This window comes from Tachyglossus aculeatus, chromosome 6 (assembly GCF_015852505.1).
Source record: "Tachyglossus aculeatus isolate mTacAcu1 chromosome 6, mTacAcu1.pri, whole genome shotgun sequence".
In the NCBI taxonomy this organism is placed as follows: domain Eukaryota; kingdom Metazoa; phylum Chordata; class Mammalia; order Monotremata; family Tachyglossidae; genus Tachyglossus; species Tachyglossus aculeatus.
Window position 1 is genome coordinate 40,467,565 of NC_052071.1, and position 19,249 is coordinate 40,486,813.

General features: G+C 49.4%; 1 protein-coding gene across 1 annotated transcript in view; it reads right to left on the minus strand.

The window, feature by feature from the left end:
* Nucleotides 1–4,199: 4,199 nt before the first annotated feature.
* LOC119930087 overlaps nucleotides 4,200–19,249 on the minus strand; it is an 84,909-nt gene continuing 69,859 nt past the window's right edge. Inside the window, exons 2-3 of the mRNA XM_038748544.1 lie at nucleotides 6,824–6,999; nucleotides 4,200–5,531 (exon numbers count right to left, since the gene is read on the minus strand). Coding sequence (XP_038604472.1) covers nucleotides 4,525–5,526 — 1,002 coding nt within the window. The 5' untranslated portion in view covers nucleotides 5,527–5,531; nucleotides 6,824–6,999 and the 3' untranslated portion in view covers nucleotides 4,200–4,524. The remainder of the gene's footprint in view (nucleotides 5,532–6,823; nucleotides 7,000–19,249) is intronic.

Below are 19,249 nucleotides of genomic sequence, written 5' to 3' on the forward strand. Positions count from 1 at the left end.
AGGTGAGTTCTCAGTAGGGCTTTGAAGGGAGGAAGAGAGCTAGCTTGGCGGATGGGCAGAGGGAGGGCATTCTGGGCCAGGGGGATGATATGGGCTGGGGGGTCCATGGTGGGACAGGTGAGAATGAGGCACGGTGAGGAGGTTAGCGGCAGAGGAGCGGAGGGTGCAGGCTGGGCTGTAGAAGGAGAGAAGGGAGGTGAGGTAGGAGGGGGCAAGGTGATGGACAGCCTTGAAGCCGAGGGTGAGGAGTTTCTGACTTCATTTCTCTGTTCCTGTAAAATGGAGATTGAGACTGTGAGCCCCACGTGGGACAGGGACTCTATCCAACCTGATTTGCTTGCTTCCACCACAGTACTTAGTACAGTGCCTAGCACATAGTAAGCACTTAACAAATACCACAATTATTATTATTATTATTACCTGAGTTTACGACCCAACACTATTGCTGTAGAACAAACTAGGAAAGTCGAAAGAAGGCGTACATTCCTGCCAAAGAATTGAGGGCGTTGGAGGAGGAGTATACTTCCTGCCTCCTCCTTGTCTTATTAATAATAATTACGGTACTTGTTAAGTGCTTACTATGTGCCAAGCACTGTTCTAAGCACTGGGGTAGATATGAGTTAATTAGGTTGGAAACGGTCCCTATCCCACAGGGAGCTCACACTCTTAATCCCCATTTTACAGATGCGGTAACTGAGGCCCAGAGATGTGAAGTGATTTGTCTTCAAGGGAGTGGAGAAGGAAGAGTGTGAGTTAGTGTGTGGGTGAATATCCTAGCAGGTTGGAAACCTTGTTCAGCACCTAACTGCCATGTTGTCTTCACTAGGCAAAGGATTTCATACATGTACTTTTTGTTGTAATTCGACCCAATCAGTCAATTGTATGTGAGTGCCTACTATGTGCAGAGCACTGTACTAAGTACTTAGGAGAGTATAATACAACAGAATTAACAGATACACTCCCTGCCTGTAGCGATTTTACAGTCGAAAGGGGAGACAGACATGAATATGAATAAATAATTTATAATATAAGTTATTTATAATTACTCAGATTCAAAAGTATTTGGTCAAGGTCATACAGTTAGGGTATTTTTGCTGGGAGGTGGCATCTTCTGATATGGCGGGGAGGGGTCTCTTGATTGACTCAGAAGATCACCTGGGGGGGTGGTCACTCAGCTAATAAGTGTGGTATTTGTTGGATGCTTACTATGTGCCAAGCACTGTACTAAGTGCTGGGGTAGATACAAGATAACCAGGTCCCACATGGAACTCCCAGTTTAAAGAGGAGGGAGAATAGGTACTGAGTCTCCATCTTGCAGATGAGGGAACTGAGGCGCAGAAAAGTGACTTGCCCAAGGTCACACAGCAAAGTGGCAGAGCTGGCAATAGAATCAGGTCATCTGACTCCCAGGGCCATGTTCTTTCCACTCAGCCACGCTGCTTCCCTTCCCCTCGTTGCTAAACATCCAGGACGCCGGAGACTGCTTTCATTTCCATTCTGCTGCAGCTACCGCTTGGGTTCAGCTGAACATGTCTGTCTGAGAGAGTATTTGTGGGTCTGAGTGTGTCCGTGATTCTGTGTGAGTCCATGGTTGTCTTTTGCACCCATACCTGCATCAATCCTTTTCTCTCTGTCTCCTTTTCCCATCTTCTCCCACCCCAGAGTAGGGAATTCTGAGAAATGGAGGCCAGGTGGGGCTCTCTCTTTGACTCAGACCAGCTGCAGAGGCTAGTCGGGTGTAAATCAATCAATCAATGCTAGTTCTTGAGCACTTACTGTGTGCACAGCACTGTACTAGGCACTTGGGAGAATACAATACCACAGAGTTGGTAGATACATCCCCTGTTCCCATGTAAAGTTCCCTCTAGACTACAAGTTCGATGCTTCAGGGAATATGTCCACCAGCACTGCGGCATTGCACTCTCCCAAGTGCTTAGTACAGTGCTCTGCACCCAGTAAGCACTCAATAAATACGACTGATGGATTTAACCCAGTAAGGGGTGTGGTTCTGACCAGAGGCCATCCCACCCATTTGTACTGGGGATGACTCGGATGGACTGGGCTTCCTGCGAGGAGGGGATGATACCTTGATTGCATTTGAAACAGGCCCAGTTTGGGGAGGCAAAATCGAATGTCTATCCCCAGCCATGGAGCTGGGGGGTGGACCCTGAGGTGTGGCGGGGGGGCATAGCCCCCATACTGCCCCATACTCCCACCCCTGAGGTGAGGACCCTGTTGCCTAGCTGGACAGGGGCACTCCTTATCAGAGAAAGAGGGGAAACTCCCTCTCTTTAGAGCTCCAGGATCAGCTATAGAAGAGTCTTGGGCCATTTGGAGTTAATTTAGATTAGAATGGAAGGGAAACCCCCCACCGTCTGACCATCAGCCCACCAACTCAGCTTGGCAGGAATCTGAAGATTCCTTCCCCAGTGCTTGGCACATAGTAAGCGCTTAACAAATTAACAAACCATTATTATTATTATTATTATCAAGTGTGCATGGGATAGGAGCAAAGGGAGAGTCCAAATCAGGGCCTCCCAAAGAAAATAAAAACAGTTCCTTCCTGGGTAGACCAATTCCAAGGGGAGCTTTAAGGATTCCTGCCACCACCTGCCTTGAGAGGGAAATTGATACATCTTCATGATGCTGAGCCACTGGGTGGAAGTGAGTAGACTCCTCTCCAGGGCCACCACCTGACCACCCCCTCCCAGCCGGGCTGTCATTAGGCCATTGAGAGTGATAAGGGCCTCATGAGAGTTCCACCTAACACCCAGCAACTGCCAAGTTTTTCCTTGCTGCACCTCTTCCCAATGAACCCAAGGAAAAGGAGAAAGGGGGAGTACCAGTGCCAAAGTGGAAGCTGTTGCCTTTTGTTCACAAACTGCCACCTCTCTTTTGGCGTTGGGCGATGTGGCCCCTCCCTCCCTGCCCACGTCGCTCACCTCACCCCAGAAATATTGCTCGTTGTTCCCTGCCTGCCTCAGTGTCCCTGCCCTAGGAGGTGACACGGGTCAAGGGGACTGTGCAGTGACACTGAGATTGTGCAGAGCACCGGAGCAGGGGCAGAATGACAGGCCCGATCATGATGATGATTCTGGTATTTGTTAAGCGCTTACCATGTACCAGGCACTGTACTATGTGCTGGGGTGGATACAAACAGATCGGGTTGCACACGGTCCCTGTCCCATGTGGGGCTCAACGTCTCAATCCCCATTTTACAGCTGAGGTAATTGAGACCCAGAGAAGTGAAGTGACTTGCCCAAGGTCATACAGCAGACAAGTGGCAGAGTGGGGATTAGAACCCATGTCCTTCTGACTCCCGGGCCTGTGCTCTATAATAATAATAATGGCATTTATTAGGCGCTTACTATGTGCAAAGCACTGCTCTAAGAGCTGGGGAGGTTACAAGGTGATCAGGTTGTCCCACGGGGCGCTCACAGTCTTAATCCCCATTTTACAGATGAGGGAACTGAGGACCAGAGAAGTGAAGTGACTTGCCCAAAGTCACACAGCTGACAATTGGAGGAACCAGGATTTGAACCCCTGACCTCTGACTCCAAAGCCCGGGCTCTTTCCACTAAGCCACGCTGCTATCCACTGTGACATGCTCCAGGTGCCTGGGGGGTGCAAGAATCTGGCATAAGTCCTGCCCCTCTACTCTAGCTTGCTGATGATGGGTCATTTGCAGAGAAGCAGCGTGGCTCAGTGGAAAGAGCACGGGCTTTGGAGTCAGAGGTCATGGGTTTGAATCCCGACTCCGCCACATGTCTGCTTTGTGACCTTGGGCAAGTCACTTCACTTCTCTGAGCCTCAGTGACCTCATCTGTAAAATGGGGATTACGACTGTGAGCCCCAAGTGGGACAACTTGATCACCTTGTATCTCCCCCCCAGCGCTTAGAACAGTGCTCTGCACATAGTAAGCACTTGACAAATGCCATTATTATTATATTATTATTATTTGGGGTTGTATCTAGATTCCTCACTAACGGAGGGTTCCTTGGACAATGAAGGCCTGATGGGTGTGGCGGGGGGCGGGGGTCCTGGTTGCTGTTGGAACACTTTCTCCTGATCTGTTATGAAACTTGAAACCTTGGGCATCATCTGAAACCCACCCCCTCCCGACTTTCCTACTTCACTCAGGGTGGCTGTGAGAGGTGAGTATGAGCATGCTCTGGAAACAAAAAAGGCCACATAAACGCATGGTGGCATGAACGTAATTGTTGTGAGGACGAGAAGGTTACAAGCAATCACGAAGGGACAGTCATCTGGCCCTGAAGAGAAACTGTCCCCCCACCCAATCCCCCATCGAGATTCCTCCCGTAGGGCAGATGGGGGTAGGTTCCTGGCTGGAGCGGGCTTTCGGGCCTGGAAAAGGAGGAGAGAGGGCCAGAGGCAAGAGAGAGGAGGAGCTAGAGGATCTGGGGCCGAGGCTCAGCTGCGGGAGGCCTGGAGGAGTAGCATCCCCTTGCCCTGGGATGGCTGAGACGGATCGTGGGGGCAGGAGGGATGGGCGGGGTCCCCCGCTAGAAGAAGGAGGGACAGTCCTGGTTCTCCCAGAGGGACAGGAGGACAGCATAGCCGGGTTTGTAGAAGGCGCTGTGAAGGCTGGCATAGAGGGCCAGACGGAGGAAGCCAACCTCATTCAGCTGCCCGGGGAAGATCACCCGGGCGATGGTTTTGGGGTTGGAGAGCCTGTCCACCTGCAACTCCAGCTTGGTGTAGTCGAGGCCATTGCAACTGGCTTCGTCCACCTGCTGAAACTGCACCAAGGCGGCCTCCTCGTTGGCTGGGAGGAAGGCGGACGAATTGATGCTGTCTATGAGGCGCACGGCTTCCTGGAACTGCTCGCTGTCCGGTTTCTTCAGATCCTCCTGCACCTCCCTGTGGAAGGCGACTCGATCCTTCCCGTCCAGGTAGCCGAGGGTGCAGTTCTTGGGTGACTCCCCTACCTTCCAGGAGCAGAAGGTGTCTTTCCTAGACCCGCAGAAGCCCCAGCCCTCCCCGTGGCTGTCAGTGTGGCAGCGCAGCTCCGTGGTGCCGTAACGGCTGCAGCGGAAGTTGGGGTGGCAGGGGAGGCCGGAGCTGGTCATGTCGGCGAAGGGGGTGCAAGCCTCGTGGCCCTGGGCCGTGTCGCACTTGAAGTTGCCACCGCTCATGCGACAGGCGGAGGTGCAGATCTGGTGGTTCAGGGAGAACTCGAGGTGCACCTCCTCGGTGATCAGCCCACAGTAGCCCCAGGAACCATCCTGTAAGTAGCAGAATCGGTACTTTTCGCCCCAGGAGTCGCAAGGCGACGCACAGTGGCGACCCTTGTATTCCAGCCCGTTCTTCAAAGAGCAGTAATCCCATTTCCTCCCGGAATTCCCGATCTGCCAGCACCAGGTATAATCGTAATTTTGGTACCCACAGGGCCCATGGCAGATACCTCCTGTGCTGGTATGGTGCAAGGAGATGGAGGAGACTTGGGTGGACACGGAGGCCCAGAGCAGGAGCAGAGTCGGGAGAGTTCCAGGAAGGGCCACCATCTTCTCTGGAAGAAAACAAATCCCAAGATTGGTTACTGGGAGCTAACGGATGAAAAAAATCCATGAAGTACCAGGGATTCCCCCACCCCAGTCCCTGGCTTCTGAATGCCTGAATGACTGACTGATCTAGGCATCAGGAGACCCTCAGAGAGGGGAAGCCACCCAGCCAAGGGATTAGGTGGTGAGGTGAGGAATGGATACCTGAACAATGTTTGGGGAAAGGGAAGAAGCAATCGACCTCGGAAACAGAGTGAATGTAGCCCCTTCTCCCCACATAGAGCCCTTTCTCCCCACATAGAACCCCTTCCCCACCAAACCTACCAAGCTGCACCCACTCCCCATCTTCAAAGCCTTTCTATAAAGCCACCTCCTCCAAAAAGCATTCCCTGATCTATCCACACCTCACTAGCAGTCATCTTCAGGGCTCCTGTAAATATGTTTACCCCTACTTTGACCTACTTTCATCTCATCCTTGTATTCCAGCCTGTTCTTCAGAGAGTAGTAATCCCATTTCTTCCCGGTATCCCCTGCCTGCCAGCACCAGGTGTAATCGTAATTTTGGTACCATAGGGCCCGTGGCAGATATCCCCTGTTCTGGTATGGTGCAAGGATCAAATGTGGAGGATGTTGGGGTTTGGTTTCCTCCATCTGAGGGGAACCCTGTTTAGGGCCCAGGTCCACACTGGTTGCTGTGTGTCCTTTCCCGCTCATCACTGTCCTGGATCATTCCAATTTAGTAAATAAAAGCTGGTGCTCAGCTTTTCTGGCTAGACACCCTCTTCATTTCAACCTTAGGCCACTTTGATATTGCTATCTTTTCATCATCAACAATATGCCTAGAGGGCCTACCTCCTGCACCTGGGACATACAAAACAAGTTAAAGGCAGGGCCCCCCCGAAGGGCTTACAGTCTAATTGGGTCAGATATGCAGACAATGACATACATACATTAGGTTAAAGATCAGAGCATAGGTTGTTGTATTGCACTCTCCCAAGTGCCAAGTACAGTGCTCTGCACACAGTAAGCACCTAATATATGTGATCGAATTGAACTGAATCAGCAGGCCCTGCCAATTGTCAGCTGTGTGACTTTGGGCAAGTCACTTAACTTCTCTGGGCCTCAGTTACCTCACCTGTAAAATGGGGATTAAGACTGTGAGCCCCCCGTGGGACAACCTGATCACCTTGTAACCTCCCCAGCGCTTAGAACAGTGCTTTGCACATAGTAAGCGCTTAATAAATGCCATTATTATTATTATCCCCTGCTCCAAACCCCTGGCTAAAGCATTTCCACTTACCCCCACGTGGAACACACTCACTGCCGTCCTGTGGAGACCAACAAGTTGTCAGCCTCTCCCTGACCTCCTAGAAGATGTCCTGAGTCCAGAGTTGAGCAGTGGGGTGACCACTGCCGCTTTTATGGAAAGTCGCAGCGTGACGTCAGTGGCACCGGATTGGCCTTGGGACACCGAGACTTGAATAGAAGAAAAGATTCAGCATTTTAGAGGAGGAACTGGGCTTGGAGCTGAGTTTCACCCCATCAGCAAAATGGAAGGAAATGGAGAGATGGGGTGAAAGGAGCCAAGTACCTCCCAATCACAGAAGAAGGGTGGAAAAGACTCCAGGCAGGGAGCAGGGACACAGCAGTGCCGCTGGGATCACCCAGCAGTAGGGGAATGGGAGACAGTACCAACCGGCAGGAGCTTCCAAGAGACATTGCAGAGTACTCTGCAAGAGACAGTGATTAGACAGTTCACCCACTTGGGTTACACCCACTGGCCATGGGGCAGAGAACATAGGGTTCAGTCTTCCACTAAGTATCAAAGGCCAAGAGTTAAGGTCACAGAGAATCAAGCAATCAATTGTATTTATTGAGCGCTTACTGTGTGCAGAGCACTGTACTACGCGCTTGGGAAGTACAAGTTGGCAACATATAGAGACAGTCCCTACCCAACAGTGGGCTCACAGTCTAAAAGGGGGAGACAGAGAACAAAACCAAACATACTAACAAAATAAAATAAATAGAATAGATATGTACAAGTAAAATAAATAGAGTAATAAATATGTACAAACATATATACAGGTGCTGTGGGGAAGGGAAGGAGGTAAGATGGGGGGGATGGGGGGGGGGTGTCTCATCCCTGCTAAGAGAGGTGTCAGGTGTCAGAGAAGCAGTGTGGCTTAGTGGAAAGAGCACGGGCTTGAGAGTCAGAGGTCGTGGGTTCGCCACTTGTCAGCTCTGTGACTTTGGGCAAATCACTTAACTTCTCTGTGCCTTAGTTACCTCATCTGTAAAATGAGGATTTGAGCCCCACGTGGGACAACCTGATTACCCTGTATCTACCCCAGCACTTAGAACAGCGCTTGGCACATAGTAAGTACTTAACAAATGCCATCATCATCATCAGGTAAAGGGGGGTTAGGTATGTGAGCTGAGGATTATCTGTCTGGCTATTTGTTCTGGGAGAGCGAGAGAGAGAGATTCCAGTCAGCTGGAGGAACAAAGAAAGCAGAGTATAAAGCTGATCACCTGGGCCTTCGGAAGAGGAAAAAGTCCAGCCCTGTAGGATTAAAATACCCACGAGGAAGCTGAGAGGTTAGGTGGGAGTTTTAGGATCAGAGTGTTTGTTGGTTTTTGGGGTTCTTTTGATATTTGTGCCAGGCAGTAGGTAAATAGAATTCAATCAGTCATATTTATTGAGCGCTTACTGTGCGCAGAGCACTGTACTAAGTGCTTGGGAGCGCACAATATAACAATAGACACATTCCCTGCCCACAACAAGCTTACAGTCTGGAGTCTACAAGTTAATCAGGTTGGACAAGACCCTGACCCACATGAGGCTCACAGTCTTCATTCCCATTTTACAGATGAGGTAACTGAGGCACAGAGAAGTAAAGTGACTTACCAGTGGCCACACAGCAGACAAGTGGAGGAGCCAGGATTAGAACGCAGATCCTTCTGATTCCCAGGCTCATTCTCTATCCACTAGGCCATGCTGCTTCTTGAGTGGTGACAAGCATCTGTTAAGGGTTTTTTTCTTGTTGAGGGGAGTAAACTTAGAGTGGTGAAAGTGAAGATGTGGTGAAGGGGTTTATAACTCAGTAAAATATTCCTGGTGGAGTCCTTGACTGGTGGGGGCGGGGATCTGCTTATTAACCTTAGTGGATTCACTTAAAAGTCAAAATCCAGCTGGACCCACTCTGGGCAGCTTTGGGAGCTGAACAGTTCTAACCAGGCTGGGCCATCACATCACCCTGGATCTGGGCCCAGGGGACAAGCAGGGGTGTGCTACTGGGCCATCGCATGCCAGTGCTTAGAACAGTGTCTGGCACATAACAAGCACTTAAAAAACAAAACAAAAACCAAGGCCTGGGTCTGCAGCACCTGCTAGGGTGGGCCCTCCTTTGCCAAATGTCTCCTGACAGCTCACTGTGGGCAGGGAACACGTTTAATATCTCTGCTGTACTCTGCCAAATACTTAGAGCAGGGCTTTGTGCACAGTACGTGCTCAATAAATACCTTTGATTGACTGATTGACGAGCCTCTACTCTTCCCTTCCCTCTCAACTCTCTCTATCCAGTCCCAGAAGCCAGGAATCCGAGGCCCTGGATAATAACCAAACTTATTCCCTCCAGCCCACCCAGACGGTGTGTGTGAAAGAGCACAAGAGGCTCTGCACAAACCATTCTTGCTCAAATCAAGCCTCCTGACTGAGACTGGTTCATCACGCCCAGTGGTAAATTCCATCATCATTAAGCACTGGGAAGAAGTATAGGGACACTAATACACAAACATTCCCTAACTAAGGGGGGCTAACAGTCTACCCGGTGGGAGGAGGACAGACATACTAGGAAAGAAATAACCAGGTAAATTCAGGAAGAAACAACACAAGAAGAAGAAACTACAGGGAAAGCAGCAAGCCATGCCATGACAGTGATAGTAATAATAATAATAATGGTATTTGTTAAGCACTTACTATGTGCAAAGCACTGTTGTAAGCACTGGGGGGATACAAGTTGATCAGGTTGTCCCACGTGGGGCTCACAGTGTTAATCCCCATTTTACATATGAGGGAACTGAGGCACAGAGAAGTGACTTGCCCAAAGTCACACAGCTGACAAGTGGCGGAGCCGGGATTTGAACCCCTGACCTCTGACTCCAAAGCCCGTGCTCTTTTCACTGAGCCACGATGGCATTTGTTAAGCTCTCACTATGTGCCAAACACAGTTCTAAGCACTGGGGTAGATGAAAGGTAATCAGCTTGTCCCACGTGGGGCTCACAGTCTTAATCCCCATTGTACAGATGAGGTAACTGAGGCACAGAGAAGCTAAGTGACTTGCCCAAAGTCACACAGCTGACAAGTGGCAGAGATGGGATTAGAGCCCACGACCCCTGACTCCCAAGCCCGTGCTCTTTCATCATCATCATCATCAATCATATTTATTGAGTGCTTACTGTGTGCAGAGCACTGTACTAAGCACTTGGGAAGTACAAATTGGCAACATATAGAGACAGTCCCTACCCAACAGTGGGATCACAGTCTAAAAGAGACTTTCTTGAGCTCTATGTGGGGCGGGAATTGTATCCAACCAGATTATCTTGTATCTACCCCAGTGTTTAGTATAATGCCTGGCACATAGCAAGAGTTTAGCAAAAAAAAGTGCTTAATAAACACCATCACTATTATGGACTGTGTGCTCTACTGTTGGGAAGAGTGTGTGTGTGTGTGTGTGTGTGTGTGTGTGTGTGTGTGTGTGTGTGTGTGTGCGTGCGTGTGTGTGCGCGCGCCACTCGTCAGCTGTGTGACTTTGGGCAAGTCACTTAACTTCTCTGTGCCTCAGTTCCCTCATATCTAAAAGAAAGTGGGCTCTTTCCACTAGGCCACACTGCTTCTCCTGCAAGAGAGCAGAGCAGCCCATGTCCGCCGAGCAAGGATGGTCCTCGGGCTCCTCACAGCCCTATTCCTGGCCTCCCGAAGCCTAAGCAGCCACAGTCTTTTCAGTGTCCAGGCATCTCGGGACCTGGGGTCAGTCAATCAATCGTATTTATTGAGTACTTCAGAGCCAACTCCCATCCTTGGGAGCCTTGGGGAACAGATCCCAACTCCTGAGGCTTGGGTGGAAAACTGAACTTCTGGAAAAGCAAGAGGAAACCAATTCCTCACTCAGCAGGAACTGACTCAGCAAAACACACACACACACACACACACACACACACACACACACACACACACACATCCCAACAGTAGAGCACACAGTCCATAATACTGATGGTGTTTATTAAGCACTTTTTTTGCTGAACTCTTGCCAAGCATTATACTAAACACTGGGGTAGATACAAGATAATCTGGTTGGATACAATTCCCGCCCCACATAGAGCTCACAATTTTAATCCCCATTTTACAGATAAGGTAACTGAGGCCCAGAGAAGTGAAGTGACTTGCCCGAAGTCACAGCAGACAAGTGGTGGAGATAGGATTAAAACCCAGGTCCTCTGACTCTCAGAACCGTGCTCTTTCCACTAGGCCACAGTGCTTTTCACTTACTATATGCTAAATCCTAGTGTAGACAGAGAAGCAGCATGGCAGAGAAGCAGCGTGGCTCAGTGGAAAGAGCCTGGGCTTTGGAGTCAAAGGTCATGGGTTCAAGTTCCGACTCCACCACTTGTCAGCCATGTGACTTTAGATGAGTCACTTCACTTCTCTCGGCCTCAGTTACCTCATCTGTAAAAGGGATATTAAGACTGGGAACCCCACGTGGGACAACCTGATCATCTTGTAACTTCCCCAGCACTTAGAACAGTGCCTTGCAAATAGTAAGTGCTTAATAAGTGCCATTATTATTGTTATATAATCAGACTGTGAGCCCAGTCCATGACTCACTTGGGGCTCAAAGTCTAAGAAGGAGGGGGAACAGGTATTTTTTCTCCACTTTACAAATGAGGGAATGGAGGGATAGTTAAATTAAGTGATTCATGTAAAAGCAAGTCCTTCCAACTCTCAGGTCAACGCTCTATCCATTAGGCCACAGTGCTTCTCAGGGTACCCAAGGTACGGTTCTCAGCACCCGGGTCCCCGACCCCTGGCTCTGGAGTTGGTAAGGGCAATCCTCTTTGGTGGAGGGAGGATGGGGGAAGAGCGGATCATGGCAGCCCCTCCTCAGCACAGCATCCACAGTTCTGGCTGGCCCTAGTGGAGCCCTTCTCTCTCTTTTCTGTAGCAGTCTCGGACAAGGAGTGTGGCAGAGACTTAGGAGATTGGGCACCAGAAAGGCCATGCTCCAAAGTGAACTCCTCCAAACCAGCAGAATCAGCATCGGGGTGTATGTGGGGGGGTGTACGTGTGTACTTTGTGTGTGTGTGTTTGTGTGGGTGCGTTCTTGTGGGATGCATTTCATGGGTCAGCAAAAGGAGAAGGAACTGCAGGGGTGGGGAGAGAGATGGGGGCCCCTCCAAGTTTCAGAGGCTCCAGGGAGTGAAGACCAGAGCACGGGGAGGGGGAAGAGGGCGTTCAGGGTACTGACCATTCCCTGTGGACTTCCTGTGGACTTCCTGTGGCCCAGCTTAGCCTGGGAGATTAAGTAAACAGTGTGGGGACTTGTAATTACCCCAGTGCGACAGTCTTCTGTATTCTGAGGAAGGAACCAGGGCTTTGCCAATCACAAGCGGGTCCTGGAGGTATATCAGCAGAGGGAACGGTCCGGGCACAACTACCAAATCCATTACATAGGCGTGATCCAGAGAGCGCAACCAGGTGAAATCAGAGGAAGGGTGGTTTCGAGGACTCAATCCATTCGGACCTGCTCTGGAGCTAGAGCTTGGGCCTGGGAATCAGGAGGTCCTGGGTTCTGATCCTGGCTCGCCACTTGTCTGCTGTGTGACCTTGGGCAAATCACTTCACTTCTCTGTGCCTCAGTTACCTCATCGGTAAAATGGAGATTGAGACTGTGAGCCCAGTGAGGGACAGGGACTTTGTCCAACCTGATTTGCTTTTATTCACCCCAGCGCTTAGTAGAGAGCCTGGCACTGAATAAGTACTTAACAAATACCATTATTATCATTATTATTACGTTGAGGGGGTCCTATCCACCCTTCAGTGGTCTTTATTGCAACATCTTCTGGACACAGAACATGGTATTAGGGGTTGGGAGAGTATAAGAGAGTTAAGTACTCTCTTTAAGACTGTGAGCCCACTGTCGGGTAGGGACTGTCTCTATATGTTGCCAACTTGTACTTCCCAAGCGCTTAGTACAGTGCTCTGCACACAGTAAGCGCTCAATAAATACGATTGATTGATTGATTAAGTAGACACGATCCCTGGTCTGGTTGTACATGGCTCTGCAGAAGCAGCGTGGCTCAGTGAAAAGAGCCCGGGCTTGGGAGTCTGAGGTCATGGGTTCAAATCCCAGTTCTGCCAATTGTCAGCTGTGTGACTTTGGGCAAGTCACTTCACTTCTCTGGGCCTCAGTGACCTCATCTGTAAAATGGGGATTAAGGCTGGAGCCCGCGGTGGGACAACCTGATCACCTTGTAACCTCCCCAGCGCGTAGAACAGTGCTTTGCACATAGTAAGCACTCAATAAACGCCATCATTATTATTATTATCTCTCAGTGTGCCTGGAGCTGGGAGGGTGAGTGGCTAGGGAGTAGCTGCAGGTAAGGCAAATACTGTTAATTATTAACTTGAGACAAAGAGGGCCTTACACTGTAGTCGAATGTAATAAATGTAGAAAAACATCCATGTGAAGAAAAAATTGAAATTCCAGTACTGGAAAAAAGGGCAGCTAGGGATTCAAGTTTGTTCTCTGTAAAGAACATTTGTTAAGGAACCTCTCAGCTTCCATTTTGATGCTGTCAAAACCCAACACTCCAGATAATGCAAAAGGCATCATAATTAATTAATTCATTCATTCATTCAATCGTATTTATTGAGTGTTTACTGTGTGCAAGGCACTGTACTAAGCACTTGGGAGAGTACAATATAACAATAAACAGACACATTCCCAGGCCACACATCATAAGGCTAGCAACAGTTCCAGCTGTGCCCACCCTCCGGTCCTGCCCAATAGCCTAGGATGTCTGTGCTGAGGATGGCAAGGGGGCGAGTGAGGGGGCGTCGTGCCCTCCTGGGGCTCAGCTCTGAGATGGGTGGGAGTTAGAGAACCCTGGATCTCGCAGACCTGGACTTCTGGGAGCTTTCCTGTTCCATTTTCAGGACTCCAAGAAGCATAGAGGGGGGACAGGATGGGGGCTTGGAGATGAGACAGTGGAAGACATCCTCAAAAATCTCCAGTGGCTACCAATCAATCTGCGTATCAGGCAGAAACTCCTCACCCTCGGCTTCAAGGCTGTCCATCACCTCGCCCCCTTCTACCTCATCTCCCTTCTCTCCTTGTCCAGCCCAGCCCGTACCCTCTGCTCCTCTGCCACTAATCTCCTCACCGTGCCTCATTCTTGCCTGTCCCGCCATCGACCCCCGGCCCATGTCATCCCCTGGGCCTGGAATACCCTCCCTCTGCCCATCCGCCAAGCTAGCTCTCTTCCTCCCTTCAAGGCCCTACGGAGAGCTCACCTCCTCCAGGAGGCCTTCCCAGACTGAGCCCCTTCCTTCCTCTCCCCCTCGTCCCTCTCTCCATACCCCCCATCTTACCTCCTTCCCTTCCCCACAGCATCTGTATATATGTATATATATTTGTACATATTTATTACTCTATTTATTTATTTTACTTGTACATATCTATTCTATTTATTTTATTTTGTTAGTATGTTTGGGTTTTGTTCTCTGTCTCCCCCTTCTAGACTGTGAGCCCACTGTTGGGTAGGGACTGTCTCTATATGTTGCCAACTTGTACTTCCCAAGTGCTTAGTACAGTGCTCTGCAAACAGTAAGCGCTCAATAAATATGATTGATTGATTGATCTCCATCTGGATGTCTGCCCGCCATCTAAAACTCAATATGTCCAAGACTGAACTCCTTATCTTCCCTCCCAAACCCTGCCCTCTCCCTGACTTTCCCATCACTGTTGACGGCACTACCATCCTTCCAGTCTCACAAGCCCGTAACCTTGGTGTCATCCTTGACTCTGGTCTCTTGTTCACCCCTCACATCCAATCCATCACCAAACCTGCTGGTCTCCCCTCTGCAACATCGCCAAGATCCGTCCTTTCCTCTCCATCCAAACCGCTACCCTGCTGGTTCAATCTCTCATCCTATCCCGACTGGATTACTGCATCAGCCTCCTCTCTGATCTCCCATCCTCCTGTATCTCCCCACTTCAGTCTATACTTCACGCTGCTGTCCGGATCATCTTTGTGCAGAAACACTCTGGACATGTTACTCCCCTCCTCAAAAATCTCCAGTGGCTACCAGTCAACCTATGCATCAGGCAAAAACTCCTCACTCTCGGCTTCAAGGCTGTCCATCAGCTCACCCCCTCCTACCTCACCTCCCTTCTTTCCTTCTCCAGTCCAGCCCGCACCCTCCGTTCCTCTGCCGCTCACCTCTGCACTGTGCCTTGTTCTCGCCTGTCCCGCCATCGACCCCCGGCCCAAGTCCTCCCCCTGGCCTGGAATGCCCCCCCCCGCCCCCAGCACATCCGCCAAGCTAGCTCTCTTCCTCCCTTCAAAGCCCTACTGAGAGCTCACCTCCTCCAGGAGGCCTTCCCAGACTAAGCCCCCTCCTTCCTCTCCCCCTTCCCATCCCCCTCACCTCCTTCCCCTCCCCACAGCACCTGTATATCAATCAATCAATCAAGCGTATTTATTGAACGCTTACTGTGTGCAGAGCACTGTACTAAGCACTTGGGAAGTACAAGTTGGCAACATATAGAGACAGTCCCTACCCAACAGTGGGCTCACAGTCTAGAAGGGGGAGACAGAGAACAAAACCAAACATATTAACAAAATAAAATAGAATAGATATGTACAAGTAAAATCAATAAATAAATAGAGTAATAAATATGTACAAACATATATACATATATACAGGTGCTGTGGGAAAGGGAAGGAGGTAAGACGGGGGATGGAGGGGGGATGAGGGGGAGAGGAAGGAGGGGGCTCAGTCTGGGAAGGCTGATATGCAATATGCAAGCGTCACAGGAGAGTGTGAGGATTTATCTATTTTCTCTCTTTATGGCTTCTCCCAAAGTGCTGAAGAGCGAGACAAAACGGGCATTTCCAGAAAATGGCCACCCACTTCCACTCCATCCGCCAAACGCACCGACTTTCAGTCCCACGTTAAATGAGACGAGGCCCCCCTGCTACCCTTTGCCCGCTACCACTGTATATATGTTTGTACAGACTTATTACTCTATTTTCCTTGTACATATTTACTATTCTATTTATTTAATTTTGTTAATATGTTTTGCTTTGTTGTCCGTCTCCCCCTTCTAGACTGTGAGCCCGTTGTTGGGTAGGGACCGTCTCTGTATGTTGCCAACTTGTACTTCCCAAGCGTTTAGTACAGTGCTCTGCACACAGTAAGCGCTCAATAAATACGACTGAATGAATGAACGGAAGCCCGGGTAGAGCAGGGAGACAATACCATGTTTACAGCAACGGGTGTCTGGAATAGGATTATTTTGCCTTTTCTGGACTGCTCTTGCCCTCTGCTGACAGAATGGAAAACAGCCTAGAAGGAGAAGGGAAGTCTAATGCTGATGATGATTCTGGTATTTGTTAAGCGCTTACTCTGTGCTTAAATCCTTGGGAGCACACACGTCTGCGGTGTCTGCTGAAGTCGCTTCACTTCTCTGGGCCTCAGTTACCTCATCTGTAAAACAGGGACTGAGACTGTGAGCCCCACGTGGGGCAGGGGCTGTGTCCAACCCTATTTGTTTGTAATAATAATCAATCAATCGTATTTATTGAGCGCTTTGAGCAGAGCACTGTACTAAGCGCTTGGGAAGTACAAGTTGGCAACATATAGAGACAGTCCCTACCCAACAGTGGGCTCACAGTCTAAAAGATAATAATAATAACAATAATAATACTAATAATAATAATAATAATCTATAATAATATAATATAATATATTAATATATATGGACTGTAAATATAATATATTAAATATACTAAATATAATGGTCTATAATAATAATAATGGTCTTTGTTAAGTGCTTACTATGTGCTGGGCACTGTTCTGGGCGCTGGGATAGACACAAGGTTATCAGTCTTAATTCCCGTTTTACAGATGAGGTAACTGAGGCACAGAGAAGTTAGGCGACTTGCCCAAAGTCACACAGCTGACAAGTGGCGGAGCCAGAATTAGAACCCATGACCTTTGACTCCCAAGCCCATGTTCTTTCCACTAAGCCACACTGCTTCTCTAGTCATGTATTCACCGCAGCGCTTAGTAGTGCCTGGCACTTAGTAAGTGCTTGTTAAATATCATAATTATTATTAGCTATTTATAAGGAAGGAGAGGCAGGGCCCCGGAGACTGCACACACTTCCTCCCTGCCACCCCAAATCCCCTTTCCTCGTGGCCTCTGAGGCTGTCATCCGTTTTGATTGTTTTTTGTTTCTTTTATGGTACTTGTTAAGCGCTTACTATGTGTCAAATACTGTTCTAAGCGCTGGGGTAGATACAAGATTATCAGGTTGGACACAGTCCCCGCCCCACAGTCTAGGTAGGAGGGAAGGCTGCCCTGGTCACTTCACCTCATCCACTGGTGTTTCCACACGGCTGAAACTGAGGGCTGAGAAGCCAAACTAGAAACCCCTGGGGACCATCCAGGGGGTTGGAGACCTCAGCTCCACCTCCCTGGATCCACATCCTGAACCTGTCCAAGTTGCTCAGAGGCACACAGCTTCCCCAAAGGTGGGGGGCTAAGCTAATGTAAATCAGAGAATCAATTAATCAATCAATCGTATTTATTGAGCACTTACTGTGTGCTGAGCACTGTACTAAGCGCTTGGGAAGTACAAGCTGACAACATATAGAGACAGTCCCTAACCAACAGTGGGCTCAAAGCCCTACTGAGAGCTCACCTCCTCCAGGAGGCCTTCCCAGACTAAGCCCCCTCCTTCCTCTCCCCCTTCCCATCCCCCTCACCTCCTTCCCCTCCCCACAGCACCTGTATATCAATCAATCAATCGTATTTATTGAACGCTTACTGTGTGCAGAACACTGTACTAAGCGCTTGGGAAGTACAAGTTGGCAACATATAGAGACAGTCCCTACCCAACAGTGGGCTCACAGTCTAGAAGGGGGAGACAGAGAACAAAACCAAACATATTAACAAAATAAAATAAATAGAATAGATATGTACAAGTAAAATAAATAAATAGAGTAATATATATGTACAAACATATATACATATATACAGGTGCTGTGGGGAAGGGAAGGAGGTAAGATGGGGGTATGGAGAGGGGGACGAGGGGGAGAGGAAGGAAGGGGCTCAGTCTGGGAAGGCCTCCTGGAGGAGATGAGCTCTCAGTAGGGCCTTGAAGGGAGGAAGAGAGCTAGCTTGGCGGATGGGCAGAGGGAGGGCATTCCAGGCCCGGGGGGACGTGGGCCGGGGGTCGATGGCGGGACAGGCGAGAACGAGGCCTAACGGTGAGGAGATTAGCGGCAGAGGAGCGGAGGGTGCGGGCTGGGCTGGAGAAGGAGAGAAGGGAAGTGAGGTAGGAGGGGGCGAGGTGATGGACAGCCTTGAAGCCCAGGGTGAGGAGTTTCTGCCTGATGCATTCCCTCCACAGTCCACACCACCAATTGTACCCCTTTCACTGTTAGCAGTCGAAATGGCCATCCTAGCCATAATCAGCCCATCGAAAGTGCTCCCTTAATGTTAAAATAATAATGATTGTGGTATTTATTAAGTGCCGACTATGTGCCAAGCACTGTACCATTGAGGTAGATACAAGCTAATCACGTTGAACACTGTCTCTGTCCCACGTGGGGCTCACAGTCTTAATCCCTGTTTTACAGATGAGGGAACTGAGGCACAGAGAAGTGAAGTGACCTACCCAAGGTCTCGCAACAGATAAGTGGTGGACCCGGGATTAGAACTCAGGTCTTTCTGACTCCCAAGTCCGTGCTATATTCACTGGGTGATGTTGCTTAGCATGACAGGGGGCCTTCTTCCTTTTAACTTGATATGGTTAAGTAAGAGCTCACCAAAAAACGACTGAGGCAGCCAATTCACTCGACTGTGAAACACCAGTACCTGAAGATCACTTCGTAGTTCACCATCCATGCAATTGATCAGTCTTTCATTGCTCCTCTTACACCCACTCCACATTTTTTCTTCCCCCATCACTCTCTCCCCAGTGTTGCTTAGCATGACAGGGGACCTTCTTCCATTTAACTTGATATGGTTAAGAGCTCACCAAAAAACGACTGAGGCAGCCAATTCACTCGACTGTGAAACACCAGTACCTGAAGATCACTTCGTAGTTCATCATCCATGCAACTGACCAGTCTTTCATTGCTCCTCTTACACCCACTCCACATTTTTTCTTCCCCCATCACTCTCTCCCCAATGTTGCTTAGCATGACAGGGGACCTTCTTCCATTTAACTTGATATGGTTAAGAGCTCACCAAAAAACGACTGAGGCAGCCAATTCACTCGACTGTGAAACACCAGTACCTGAAGATCACTTCGTAGTTCACCATCCATGCAACTGACCAGTCTTTCATTGCTCCTTACACCCACTCCACATTTTTTCTTCCCCCATCACTCTCTCCCCAACCCCGTCTAATAATCCTCTCCCATTCTCTCC